The sequence below is a fragment of the Nansenia antarctica genome, assembly GCF_963989245.1.
Source record: "Nansenia antarctica genome assembly, chromosome: 7".
NCBI lineage: Eukaryota > Metazoa > Chordata > Actinopteri > Argentiniformes > Microstomatidae > Nansenia > Nansenia antarctica.
Genome location: NC_137677.1, coordinates 37,825,159 through 37,839,815, shown reverse-complemented (window position 1 = coordinate 37,839,815; position 14,657 = coordinate 37,825,159). Strand labels below are relative to the sequence as shown.

Below are 14,657 nucleotides of genomic sequence, written 5' to 3'. Positions count from 1 at the left end.
CAGAGACAGGAGGTGAGACAGAGACAGGAGGTGAGACAGGAGGTGAGACAGAGACAGGAGGTGAGACAGAGACAGGAGGTGAGACAGAGACAGGAGGTGAGACAGGAGGTGAGACAGAGACAGGAGGTGAGACAGGAGGTGAGACAGAGACAGGAGGTGAGACAGGAGGTGAGACAGAGACAAGAGGTGAGACAGGAGGTGAGACAGGAGGTGAGACAGGAGGTGAGACAGGAGGTGAGACAGGAGGTGAGACAGAGACAGGAGGTGAGACAGAGACAGGAGGTGAGACAGGAGGTGAGACAGGAGGTGAGACAGAGACAGGAGGTGAGACAGAGACAGGAGGTGAGACAGAGACAGGAGGTGAGACAGGAGGTGAGACAGAGACAGGAGGTGAGACAGAGACAAGAGGTCAGACAGGTAGGTGAGCAGGCCTGTTTATCATCCTCTTGGTCGTGTCTGGATGATGTCATGTGTTATGTACATGTATTATGTATTATCTACATTCCAAGGATTGAATCCTGTACATGATACATTTTTTTTGTTAGTTTAAGTTAGGCTGAATAAGACAAAACCCTCATCACACCACAGGGTCTTACTGAGCTGAGCTGAGCTGAGCTGGCCTGGCCTGGTTATACCTCCACCATCACAGCTGTACGGTTCAGGCCGGCCTGGTAGTGTGTTGCGCCCCTAATGGTCTCTGGTTCCCATCCTGTCTGAGCCTCTGAACACCACATCACCACATCTAGGACTTCTCAAGGAGCTGATAAAATCAGGAGATCCCAACATCCTTATGATTGTTGTTGTTGATGTTTCTCCAGACGCCATCGCCATGCCGATCACCAAAACCAAGAAGAAGAGGTCGAAGAAGGGGATCAATGATGTGGAGGAGCCTGCAGAAGGTGGGCGGATAGGGAATACCAACTATGACCTCATAGGGAATACCAACTATGACCTCATAGGGAATACCAACTAATACCTCATAGGGAATACCAACTATGACTTCATAGGAAATACCAACTAGTACCCCATAGGGAATACCAACTATGACCTCATAGGGAATACCAACTATGACTTCATAGGGAATACCAACTATGACCTCATAGGGAATACCAACTATGACTTCATAGGGAATACCAACTATGACTTCATAGGGAATACCAACTATGACCTCATATGTAATACCAACTAATACCTCATAGGGAATACCAACTATGACTTCATAGGGAATACCAACTATGACCTCATAGGGAATACCAACTATGACTTCATAGGGAATACCAACTATGACCTCATAGGGAATACCAACTATGACTTCATAGGGAATACCAACTATGACTTCATAGGGAATACCAACTATGACCTCATAGGGAATACAAACTAATACCTCATAGGGAATACCAACTATGACCTCATAGGGAATACCAACTATGACCTCATAGGGAATACCAACTACTACCTGAGGGAATACCAACTATTACCTCATAGGAATACCAACTATTACCTGATAGGAATACCAACTATTACCTCATAGGAATACCAACTATTACCTCATAGGGAATACCAACTATGACCTCATAGGGAATACCAACTATGACCTCATAGGGAATACCAACTATGACCTCATAGGGAATACCAACTAATACCTCATAGGGAATACCAACTATGACCTCATAGGGAATACCAACTAGTACCTCATAGGGAATACCAACTATGACTTCATAGGGAATACCAACTATGACCTCATAGGGAATACCAACTATGACCTCATAGGGAATACCAACTATGACCTGATAGGAATACCAACTATTACCTCATAGGGAATACCAACTATTACCTCATAGGAATACCAACTAATACCTCATAGGGAATACCAACTATGACCTCATAGGGAATACCAACTATTACCTGATAGGAATACCAACTATTACCTCATAGGGAATACCAACTATTACCTCATAGGAATACCAACTATTACCTCATAGGAATACCAACTATTACCTCATAGGGAATACCAACTATGACCTCATAGGGAATACCAACTATTACCTCATAGGGAATACCAACTATTACCTCATAGGAATACCAACTAATACCTCATAGGGAATAGCAACTATTACCTCATAGGAATACCAACTAATACCTCATAGGGAATACCAACTATGACCTCATAGGGAATACCAACTATTACCTGATAGGAATACCAACTATTACCTCATAGGGAATACCAACTATTACCTCATAGGAATACCAACTATTACCTGATAGGAATACCAACTATTACCTGATAGGAATACCAACTAATACCTCATAGGGAATACCAACTATGACCTCATAGGGAATACCAACTATTACCTGATAGGAATACCAACTATTACCTCATAGGGAATACCAACTATTACCTCATAGGAATACCAACTATTACCTCATAGGGAATACCAACTATTACCTGATAGGAATACCAACTAATACCTCATAGGGAATACCAACTATGACCTCATAGGGAATACCAACTATTACCTGATAGGAATACCAACTATTACCTCATAGGGAATACCAACTATTACCTCATAGGAATACCAACTATTACCTGATAGGAATACCAACTATTACCTCATAGGGAATACCAACTATTACCTGATAGGAATACCAACTATTACCTCATAGGGAATACCAACTATGACCTCATAGGAATACCAACTAATACCTCATAGGGAATACCAACTATGACCTCATAGGGAATACCAACTATTACCTGATAGGAATACCAACTATTACCTCATAGGGAATACCAACTATTACCTGATAGGAATACCAACTATTACCTCATAGGGAATACCAACTATGACCTCATAGGGAATACCAACTACTACCTGATAGGAATACCAACTATTACCTGATAGGAATACCAACTATTACCTCATAGGGAATACCAACTATTACCTCATAGGAATACCAACTATTACCTGATAGGAATACCAACTATTACCTCATAGGGAATACCAACTACTACCTGATAGGAATACCAACTATTACCTCATAGGAATACCAACTATTACCTCATAGGGAATACCAACTATGACCTCATAGGGAATACCAACTATTACCTGACAGGAATACCAACTATTACCTCATAGGGAATACCAACTATTACCTCATAGGGAATACCAACTATGACCTCATAGGGAATACCAACTATGACCTCATAGGGAATACCAACTATGACCTCATAGGGAATACCAACTATTACCTCATAGGAATACCAACTATTACCTCATAGGAATACCAACTATTACCTCATAGGGAATACCAACTATTACCTCATAGGGAATACAAACTAATACCTCATAGGGAATACCAACTATTACCTCATAGGGAATACCAACTATGACCTCATAGGGAATACCAACTATGACCTCATAGGGAATACCAACTATGACCTCATAGGGAATACCAACTATTACCTCATAGGAATACCAACTATTACCTCATAGGAATACCAACTATTACCTCATAGGGAATACCAACTATTACCTCATAGGGAATACCAACTATGACCTCATAGGAATACCAACTATTACCTGATAGGAATACCAACTATTCCCTCATAGAAATACCAACTATTACCTCATAGGAATACAAACTATTCCCTCATAGGAATACCAACTATTACCTGATAGGAATACCAACTATTACCTGATAGGAATACCAACTATTACCTGATAGGAATACCAACTATTACCTCATAGGGAATACCAACTATTACCTCATAGGGAATACCAACTATTACCTCATAGGAATACCAACTATTACCTGATAGGAATACCAACTATTACCTGATAGGAATACCAACTATGACCTCATAGGGAATACCAACTATTACCTGATAGGAATACCAACTATTACCTGATAGGAATACCAACTATTACCTGATAGGAATACCAACTATTACCTCATAGGGAATACCAACTATTACCTCATAGGGAATACCAACTATTACCTCATAGGAATACCAACTATTACCTCATAGGAATACCAACTATTACCTCATAGGAATACCAACTATGACCTCATAGGGAATACCAACTATGACCTTGTGATCATCTAATTATGTGTAGTTAGGTGTTTTTAGATGTTGGTAGAGATGATCTTACTGCTGCCCCTTACAGGTCTGGAGCCCAGTATAGAGATGATTTAACTGCTATCCCTTACAGGTCTGGAGCCCAGTATAGAGATGGAAGGACTGGCCAGTCGCAGGCCGTCGGAGGGCCGGGACCTGCAGACCCCAGAACCACACGACATCCCACCACAGAGGAAGAAAAAGAAGAAGAAAGCCCAAACTCTAGGTACACTCCCCCTGAACAGTACGGTCAGGAGGCGGCTGTGGCGACTGTGGCGCAGGAGGTAGAGCCGCCGTCTAATGATCACAAGGTTGGCAGATCGGCGGTTCAAGCCCCGGCTGGCCACATGTCGATGTGTCCTTGGGCAAGACACTGAACCCCAAATTGCTCCCAGTGAGTGGGCCGGCGCCTTGCAAGGTAGCTTGCTGCCATTGGTGTGTGAATGTGTGTGTGAATGGGTGAATGAGAGGCCGCTTTAAAGCGCTTTGGATAAAGGCGCTATATAAGTGCAGTCCATGTGACTGCTGAGTATGATTGATGCTGTCCGCTCACACCTCCACAGTCACTGCATGAGATGAGGGGTGGTGGTGGTGGTCTAGTGGATAGTGAGTTGGACCGGTGATCGGAAGGTTGTGAGTTCAAACCCCGCCTGAAATAGTAAAACCTGGGAACACCACCACTACTGTGTGTCCTTGAGTAAGGCACTTAGCCCTCAGTTACTCCAGGGGGAATGTCCCTGTAATCTGTAATTCTCTCCAGACCAGGAGGGGGAGCCGTCTGAGATGCTGAATGGCAACGGGGCGGATCACCTGGAGGGAGAGGAAGTCACCCGCAAGCCCAGACGGAAGAGGTGAGCGACCATACAAGACCATGGCTGAGTCACTGGGGGGAGGGGGGGTCTGTGTCACTGAGGGATGGGGGGCTGTGTCACTGCGGGGAGGGTGGAGGTCTGTGTCACTGAGGGGGGGGGGGGGGGCTGTGTCACTGCGGGGAGGGTGGAGGTCTGTGTCAGTTGGCAGGCAGAGGGGAGGAGGGCTGTGATACCCGACATATAGTTAAAATATCCAAACTTCTCTTTTTTCCCACGACAGGAAATCCAAGATGGCGGAGACGCAATACGCCAACGACCTGGGCGTGGAGGAGGATGACGTCACAGACTCCGCCCCCATCCCCCGCTCCGGCTCCATCCCCCAGCATTCCCTGTTCGCCTCGGCCCCGCTGGGCCACAGCCAGCCCGTGGGGAAGGTGTTTGTGGAGAGAAACAGTGAGTGTCCTTATTGTCCCTCACATCCACACACGACCTCTACCTCAACATACAACGCTGCTGTTAAAAGTATTGAGTGTTTGTTTTAAAAAAAATAATAATTAAACCTTTATTTTTTACTGTGTATAGTTGTATTTTTATGTAATCAGGGCGTCATTGGAAAAGAGAGCTTGCTCACTGGCCCTCCCTGAAAAATAAATAAAGGTGAAATATAAAAATAAATAAAAATTTAACCAGGAGGTCCATTGAGATTAAAATCTATTTTTCGAGGGAGACCTGGCCAGGAGAGCACACCAGTACAAGTACAGATACATATTATAAAATCCATTTTAGGATTAGCAATTGCACTCTTCTGTCACACAGTTCTTAATCAGAGCATTGAACTCTCCCAGGGAGACGAGGTTATTAAACTGTAGTGTGTTCTGGAGGTTATTCCATGACCAGGGTAAGTTTAGTAAGGTTAAAATATTGTATTATAAAGTATACAACCTACAATAAGCTTGTCAAGGTAAGACAAGGGTTGTGTTCCAGGTCATCTTTATAGCAGTCGCACTACACTGATCATCAGATCTGGTAACACTCAAACAGAAGTGTTGCCCCTGTTGTAGTTTTATATCAAATAGACTGAGAATTGAAGTCTGTATCTCTACATTCTGGGAATTCATAGCTAACAATTCAGTCTGCCTGGGGACAGTGGCAATGACTTGTTGCGCACTTACTAGAGAAGAAGAGAGAAGATTGAGGAATGCTTCCTGAGCAACGACTCCAGGCGGATGTGGCAGGGGGTTCAGCACATGACAAACTTCAGAGCCAACAGGCTCACAGCCGCAGAGGACGACCCCCTGCTGGCGGGAAAGCTGAACACCAGGTTCTCCAGCTGCACAACCGCGGAGAGAAATGCGCTACAGAGAGTCGTGAGAACAGCCCAGAAGATCACCGGCACCCCCCTCCCCTCTCTGGAAGAGCTGTACAACACACGCTGTCTCAGGAAGGCCTCCAAGATCTCCAGGGATCCAACCCACCCTGGGTACGAACACTTTACCCGGCTGCCCTCGAAAAGGCGGTTCAGGACCTTGGCCGCAAGGACAAACAGACTGAAGAACAGCTTCTACCACAGGGCCGTCCAGGCCCTGAACACAGCAAAGATCTAGGTTCTGGGCCCTGGACAGTCTGGACGGATTGATGGCAGCTGTTGGACTGAAAAAATCAGGTGTAGTGCTGAGGCACAAATATGTACATTTCAAGCCTGCAAACTGCGACACTTTAAATAAATGTGCAATAACACTATTGTGCAATATGACAACCCTAGTCGTCTATCTGTACAGTATAGTATAGTGGATAGTGTACATAGCCTTTATTTATGTAAACCAGCTCCTTCCCTTCTTGTGTTTTTTTTAAACGTTTTTATTTTTCTTTCCTAACACCAGGGGAGCCACCTGTACTGTAGCAATGACAATAAAGACCATTCATTCATTCATTCATTCATTCATTCATTCATTCATTCATTCATTCATTCATTCATTCATTCATTCATTAATTCATTCATTCATACTAAAGTCTAGCGCTTCCTGTCACCACATTTGGTTGCCAAGATTGGTGATCTCATAAAGGGTGTCGATTTTGTATATAAGGGGGGTGCTGTGAGAAGGAGGGGGCTCTGAGGCTCTGGGGCTCTGGACTTTGCAAACTCTAGACTGCTGTCATGTAACTTTATAAATAAAAGGCTTCAAGCTAAGTTGATCAATCTCCTTGTGTTCAATATTCAATATCAATAGAGAAGAAACCAGATTAAATCCACAACACCCCCTCCCCCCTCCTCCCTCCCCCCCCCCCCCCCCCCCAGGGCGGTTCCAGGCAGCAGAGCGTGCGGACCACCTCCCCAGGCACAGCGCCACCCTGCTGGAAGACTACATGGAGGTGCGGGCCACGCTGACCACCAGGGACGTGGCCATGAGGGTCCACAGCGGCTTCAGGTGTGGGGTGTGTGTGTGTGTGTGTGTGTGTGTGTGTGTTCTCCAGGGTGATGGGGCTGTTCTTCCATGGGTTTCTAGCAGGCTATCTAATGGTGTGTGTGTGTGTGTGTGTGTGTGTGTGTGTGTGTGTATATGTGTTCTCCAGGGTGATGGGGCTGTTCTCTCATGGGTTCCTAGCGGGCTACGCGGTGTGGAACATCATCGTGGTGTACGTCCTGGCTGGGGAGGATCTGACCACCCTGCCCAACCTGCTGCAGCAGTACCACCCCCTGGTCTACCCTGCCCAGGCCCTGACCTACCTGCTGCTGGCTGTCAGCACTGTGTCTGCCTTCGACAGGTAGCCCCCCCCGCCCCCCCGGTCAGTCCCCCCCCACCCCCCCAGTCTACCCTGCCCAGGCCCTGACCTACCTGCTGCTGGCTGTCAGCACTGTGTCTGCCTTCGACAGGTAGCCCCGCCCCCCCGGTCAGTCCCCCCCCACCCCCCCGGTCAGTCCCCCCCCACCCCCCCAGTCTACCCTGCCCAGGCCCTGACCTACCTGCTGCTGGCTGACAGCACTGTGTCTGCCTTCGACAGGTAGCCCCCCCCGCCCCCCCGGTCAGTCCCCCCCCACCCCCCCAGTCTACCCTGCCCAGGCCCTGACCTACCTCCCACTGGCTGTCAGCACTTAGGTAGTCCGTATACATGGGGTGCGCTTGGGGATGATAGTCAGTTGTCTACAGTGGGCTTGTTTATGAGCCTGATCACCTGGGGGAAGTAGCTGTTGGTTAGCCTCTGAATTCAGAGGGAGAGTGTGTGTGTGTATGACCCAATGGCCCGGTTACTTGTATGTAAGTACTATGTGACATGTGTTTATGTAAGAAGGGCTATAGAAATAAATCAGATTGATTGATTGATTGATTGATTGGTTGATTCATTGATTGGTTGAGTGATTGGTTGATTGATTGATTGATTGATTGATTGATTGGTTGATTGACTGATTGATTGGTTGGTTGGTTGATTGGTTGGTTGGTTGGTTGATTGGTTGGTTGGTTGATTGGTTGATTGGTTGATTGGTTGGTTAGTTGATTGGTTGATTGGTTGGTTGGTTGGTTGGTTGGTTGATTGGTTGGTTGGTTGATTGGTTGGTTGATTGGTTGATTGGTTGTTTGGTTGGCTGATTGGTTGATTGGTTGGTTGGTTGATTGGTTGATTGGTTGGTTGATTGGTTGATTGGTTGGTTGGTTGATTGGTTGATTGGTTGGTTGGTTGGTTAATTGGTTGATTGGTTGGTTGGTTGTTGCAGTAACCTGTCCTTCTCCCTCAGGGTGAACCTGGCCAAGGCCTCCATGGCGCTGAGGGGGTTCTTCACCCTGGACCCTGCAGCGCTCGCCTCCTTCTGTAGGTTAACTTACCCTAACTAACCCTCCTTCTGTAGGTTAACTTACCCTAACTAACCCTCCTTCTGTAAGTTAACTAACCCTAACTAACCCTCCTTCTGTAGGTTAACTTACCCTAACTAACCCTCCTTCTGTAGGTTAACTTACCCTAACTAACCCTCCTTCTGTAGGTTAACTAACCCTCCTTCTGTAAGTTAAGTTAACTAACCCTCCTTCTGTAAGTTAACTAACCCTAACTAACCCTCCTTCTGTAAGTTAACTAACCCTAACTAACCCTCCTTCTGTAGGTTAACTAACCCTAACTAACCCTCCTTCTGTAAGTTAAGTTAACTAACCCTAACTAACCCTCCTTCTGTAAGTTAACTAACCCTAACTAACCCTCCTTCTGTAAGTTAAGTTAACTAACCCTAACTAACCCTCCTTCTGTAAGTTAACTAACCCTAACTAACCCTCCTTCTGTAAGTTAAGTTAACTAACCCTAACTAACCCTCCTTCTGTAAGTTAACTAACCCTAACTAACCCTCCTTCTGTAAGTTAACTAACCCTAACTCACCCTCCTTCTGTAAGTTAACTAACCCTAAGTAAGTTAAAGTAAGTTAAAGTAAGTTAGTTCAGTTAAAGTTCAGTTAAAGTTCAGTTAAAGTTCAATTGAAGTTCAGTTAAAGTAAGGGCCGGTTACACAGACAAGGGTTAGCGTAACTGGACTAAATCACACTTTCAATGTAAAAGCTCCATTGAAGATGGAGAACCCTATAACCCTATAACGTAATCAACCAGTGACATTTGTTAGTGACATAAGTTAGTGACATTAGTTAGTGACATTAGTTAGTGACATTAGTTAATGACATTAGTAATGACATTAGTTAGTGACATTAGTTAGTGACATTAGTTAATGATATTAGATAGGTACAGAAGTTAATGACATTAGTTAGTGACATTAGTTTGGGTGTTGATCGAAAAATCATCAAAACTCAAAAAAGTGAACCACTTCATCTGAACATAGAACCAGATCTGTGGTAGTCGGTGTTCTGCCATTGACGTGTTGAGGGGTGTTGTGTTAAACCCCGTCTGCCAGACATAAGGAATACTATACTTGTTTACCCAGAATGCCAGTGGTGTTGTCTGAGATGTTCAGCCAATTAGGGGATCAGGAGTCAAGTCGGCCGAGGATGAGCCAAGAGACACAACAGCAGAATAAGATCTGGATCTAGTTTAGGGTAGGACATTTGCATACGTGCGTGCGTGCGCTAAGCCCCTCCCCCCCGTCTCTTTCCCAGTGTACTTTGCAGCGCTGATCCTGTCCCTCAGCCAACAGATGACCGCTGATCGCATCAACCTCTACCCCACTCACAACCAGACCCTGTGGTGAGTAACAACCTACCCCGCTCTGTACCAACCTGCCCCTCTCTGTACCAACCTACCCCTCTCTGTTACTCCTCTCTGTCTCACCCTACCCCACTCTGTATCAACCTGCCCCTCTCTGTACCAATCTGCCCCTCTCTGTACCAATCTGCCCCTCTCTGTATCAACCTACCCCTCTCTGTACCAACCTACCCCTCTCTGTACCAACCTACCCTTCTCTGTTACCCCTCTCTGTATCAACCTGCCCCTCTCTGTATCAACTTGCCCCTCTCTGTACCAACCTGCCCCTCTCTGTACCAACCTACCCCCCTCTCTGTTACCCCTCTCTGTATCAACCTACCCCTCTCTGTTACCCCTCTCTGTACCAACCTACCCCTCTCTGTACCAACCTACCCCTCTCTGTACCAACCTACCCCTCTCTGTACCAACCTACCCCTCTCTGTACCAACCTACCCCTCTCTGTTACCCCTCTCTGTACCAACCTACCCCTCTCTGTACCAACCTACCCCTCTCTGTACCAACCTACCCCTCTCTGTACTAACCTACCCCTCTCTGTACCAACCTACCCCTCTCTGTTACCCCTCTCTGTACCAACCTACCCCTCTCTGTACCAACCTACCCCTCTCTGTACTAACCTACCCCTCTCTGTATCAACCTACCCCTCTCTGTTACCCCTCTCTGTACCAACCTACCCCACAACTGAACCAGACCAGGTACTGTGGTACCAACCTACTCCCCGTCTGTATCAAGGCGTCTGTGCTAAGTGTCTTAAATGTAAATGTAAACGTCTGTCCTGATGTGTGCCCTGTCTCTGCCCTATGACCCCTGACCTCTGACCCCTGCCCTCTGCCCTATGACCCCCCTGTCCCCCCCAGGCCCCCGGGGTCAGAGCACCAGGTGCTGCAGCCCTGGATCGTGGTGAACCTGGTGGTGGCGCTGTTGGTGGGCCTGGCCTGGGTGTTTGTCTCCACGCGGCCCGAGATGGACTACACAGAGGGTGAGGGGTGTCTGTGTGTGTGTGTGTCTGTGTGTGTGTGTGTGTGTGTGTGTGTGTGTGTGTGTGTGTGTGTGTGTGTGTGCGTGCGTGCGTGCGTGCGTGCGTGCGTGCGTGCGTGCGTGCGTGTGTGCGTGTGTGCGTGCGGGGGGGGGGGGGCGGTGTGTGTGTGTGTGTCTGCGTCTGTGTGTGTCTGTGTGTGCCTCTGTGTCTGTGTCTGTGTGTGCGTGTGTGTGTCTGTGCATGTGTGTCTGTGTGTGCGTGCGCGTGTGTGCGTGCGTGTGTGTGTGTGCGTATGTGTGTGCGTATGTGTGTGTATGCGTATATAACCAAACAACACACAGTATTCTCATTGTTTTGTCCTCAGACTTTCTGATGGCGATGGAGGTGGAAGAATATCCCAGACACGACGAGAAACTAGACCTCCAGCCAGCCTGAAACCCTCCAGGGGGGTATTCCATCAATGTTGCTAAAGGAAAATCCAGGCTTATTTTTGATAACTCTCATGAGAGTTATCAAAATAAGCCTGGATTGTTTTTGATACAGTACCAGTCACGCTGGTACCAGACTGGTACTGTAAGTCTCGTGAGACTTCTCAGAATAAGCCTGGATATTCCTGTTGAATTTAACACTAGAACAGCCGTGCCTATTTTACCTAAGAGCCGCCTCAAATGACCATAGTCTTTACAATGGGAAGCTGCTATTTACACGCAACGACCACTAGTTGGCACATCTTGTAAATTAGCCTGCCTCCTACACAGAAAAACTGCAAAATAGCTTTATACTAGCTTATCCTGACGTGAATTTTGAAAATGTGAGGATACTGCGTGGTAGAATGCACATATCTAGGCAGGTCATGAAAGAAGGGTCCTGAAAAATGCGAGTGTATGTTTACTCACAGGGTCAAATGACCCCATCCATGGCTGTTCTAGTGTTAAACCACACATCCAGACAGAACCTCTGGTGTGTCAGCTGTGTGTTGTCAGTAGTGTCTGTCTGTAGAGGGTCCGTCTGGGAGGCACTGCGACCCCCAGGATAGACGTGGACCACACCAACACCCATTTATATGTAAACACAAAGCTGCAACTTTTGTAGCCCTCATGAGGTAACTCTCATGAATAGCCAAAGGATGTGTTTGTTTGTTTGTTTGTTTGTATTAGGATCCCCATTAGCTAATGCCATGACATTAGCTAGTCTTCCTGGGGTCTGACAAAAATCATATTTGGACAATTGTCAACATTATATACATACAGACAATTGTCAACATTGTATACGTACATACATCATAATAACAAGGATGTGTTGATGAAGATGTGTAGGCCCCATGATGATGTGTGATGATGTCTAGGCCTCTGTCAATGAACTACTGAGTCATTCCCAAATGTGGAACGGGTTTTGAGTCATCAAGTAGAGAAATGGTTACGGTAAATGCTTTTAGAGAGACTTTGTTCTACTATACACTGTTTGAACCTGTGTTTTGGATGCTTGCACTAAAGCATTTCATGACATTGTATATCCTGTATATTGTGTAAATGACCATTAAAATATGATTAGATTTTGATTTCATTCGGAACACAAGTGGCTTGTTTATGGAGCCCCGCTGACCTCTAGTGGTGTGGGGTCATATTGCATTGGAGCGTACAGAATGTCTCATTAGAGTGACAGGCACATAGAAAATGTCTCCCCTGTTTATGTCCAATATCACACACTCTGAGGACGATTCTCCAGATTCTTCTTCACAATTATTTTATTTAACCTTTATTTAACCAGGAAATTAAAGATTAAACCAGGAGATGTTGAGGAGATGTTGAGATTAAAATCTCTTTTTCGAGAGAGAGAGAGAGACATGGCCAGGATAGCACACCAGTACAGGTACAAGTTTACAACATTGGAGACAAATAAAAACATAATAAATAACACACAATGGATAACAGATAAATATTATTTATTATAAAATCCATCTTAGGAGTAAGCAATTGCACTTTTCTGTCACACAGCAAACAAACATACTCACACACACACTTTTCTATGACTTATGCAAATCATTCTAATGGAGCTAATGGAGATGATTACTTCAGAAATGTGCAAATTAAAAAGATGGTTTGACATAAACAAATTATCATTAAACCTAAGCAAAACTAACTACATGTTATTTGGTAATTATAAAATGAATACTCAAGTACAGATACAGGTAGATGGTGTGGACATTGAAAGAGTTCATGAAATTAAGTTTCTTGGTGTGATAATTGATGATAGAATAAGCTGGTCATCTCATATAAAAAATGTCCGAAATAAACTGTCAAGAAGCATTTCAGTACTGAGTAAGGCAAGACATGTTCTGGACCATAAATCACTCCACACTCTCTACTGCTCACTGCTTTTACCATATTTAAATTATTGTGCGGAGGTTTGGGGCAACACTTATAAATGTAGACTACAATCACTATTAGTATTACAAAAAAGAGCCATAAGGTTAATTCATAATTCCGGTTATAGAGATCACACAAATTCATTATTCTTAAAATCAAAAACATTAAAATTCACGGATCTGGTCCACCTTCTAACAGCACAAATAATGTATAAAGCAAATAACAACCTACTCCCTAGGAATATTCAAAAATTGTTTTTTGATAGAGATGGGAGTTATAATTTGAGGGGGGAGTTAAATTTAAAACATATTTATGTACGTACAACGTTAAAACGTTTTTGTATTTCTATATGTGGAGTGAAGCTGTGGAACGGATTGAGTGTGGAGCTAAAGCGGTGTCCAAGCATGACCCAGTTCAAAAAGCGGTATAAAAAATGGTTTTCACCAGGTACGAGGAGGAAGAAGGGCTTTGATAGTTGTTGTTTTCACAGATTATTTGTTTATTTACATGATCTGTTTTCTATTGTTGGTCAATATGTAAATATGTAAATAAATGTGATTTAATTTAAAATATATATATTATATTTATATTGAAGTCAACTGCTGTTTATTAATTATTAATCTCTGTTTATTGGAGAAGGGGTAGGATTAAATAAGCTTATGCTTCTTCCTACTCCTTTTCGGACATGTGAAGTAAATAGTGTTTTTTGTTTTGTTTAGTTTTTTCTTGTTTTTGTTTTGTTTTGTTTTTTTCTTGTTTTTGTTTTGTATTTTGTTGTTATAACTATTTCTCTCTGCACATGTTCGAAATAAATGCTTTCATTCATTCATTCATTCATTCATTCATTCATTCTCTCTGGCAAATATGTGCATCAATGATTTTAAAGGCACAGTGCACACTTCTGGATGAAGAGTAGAGAATAGGAACACATCCAGGGTCAGAGGTCTGGGTCAGAGGTCAACTGGGCGGGGCCTAAGAACCTGGACATATCAGCACGCCTCGTCACAGGTACGAAGGGAATGCTTGATGCTATGAAGCTGGGGGGTATTCCATCAGTGTCACTAAAGGAAGATCCAGGCTTATTTTGATAAGATTTAAGGCTGGATTTTTAAATGATAAATCTTGCGGGATTTAACAAAATATGCCTGGATTTTCCTTTAGCGACGTTGACACTCTGATCACAGGTGATATCAACACTCT

General features: G+C 44.6%; 1 protein-coding gene across 1 annotated transcript; it reads left to right on the top strand.

The window, feature by feature from the left end:
- Window positions 1-829: 829 nt before the first annotated feature.
- tmem237a (transmembrane protein 237a) lies at window positions 830-11,526 on the top strand (the record flags this gene model as incomplete). Its single annotated transcript, XM_080536719.1, has 10 exons — window positions 830-899; window positions 4,212-4,343; window positions 4,878-4,968; window positions 5,210-5,382; window positions 7,226-7,355; window positions 7,501-7,692; window positions 8,660-8,733; window positions 10,010-10,097; window positions 10,970-11,091; window positions 11,456-11,526. The coding sequence occupies 10 exons, from the start codon at window positions 830-832 to the stop codon at window positions 11,524-11,526; spliced, it is 1,143 nt and encodes a 380-aa protein (XP_080392845.1).
- Window positions 11,527-14,657: the final 3,131 nt, after the last annotated feature.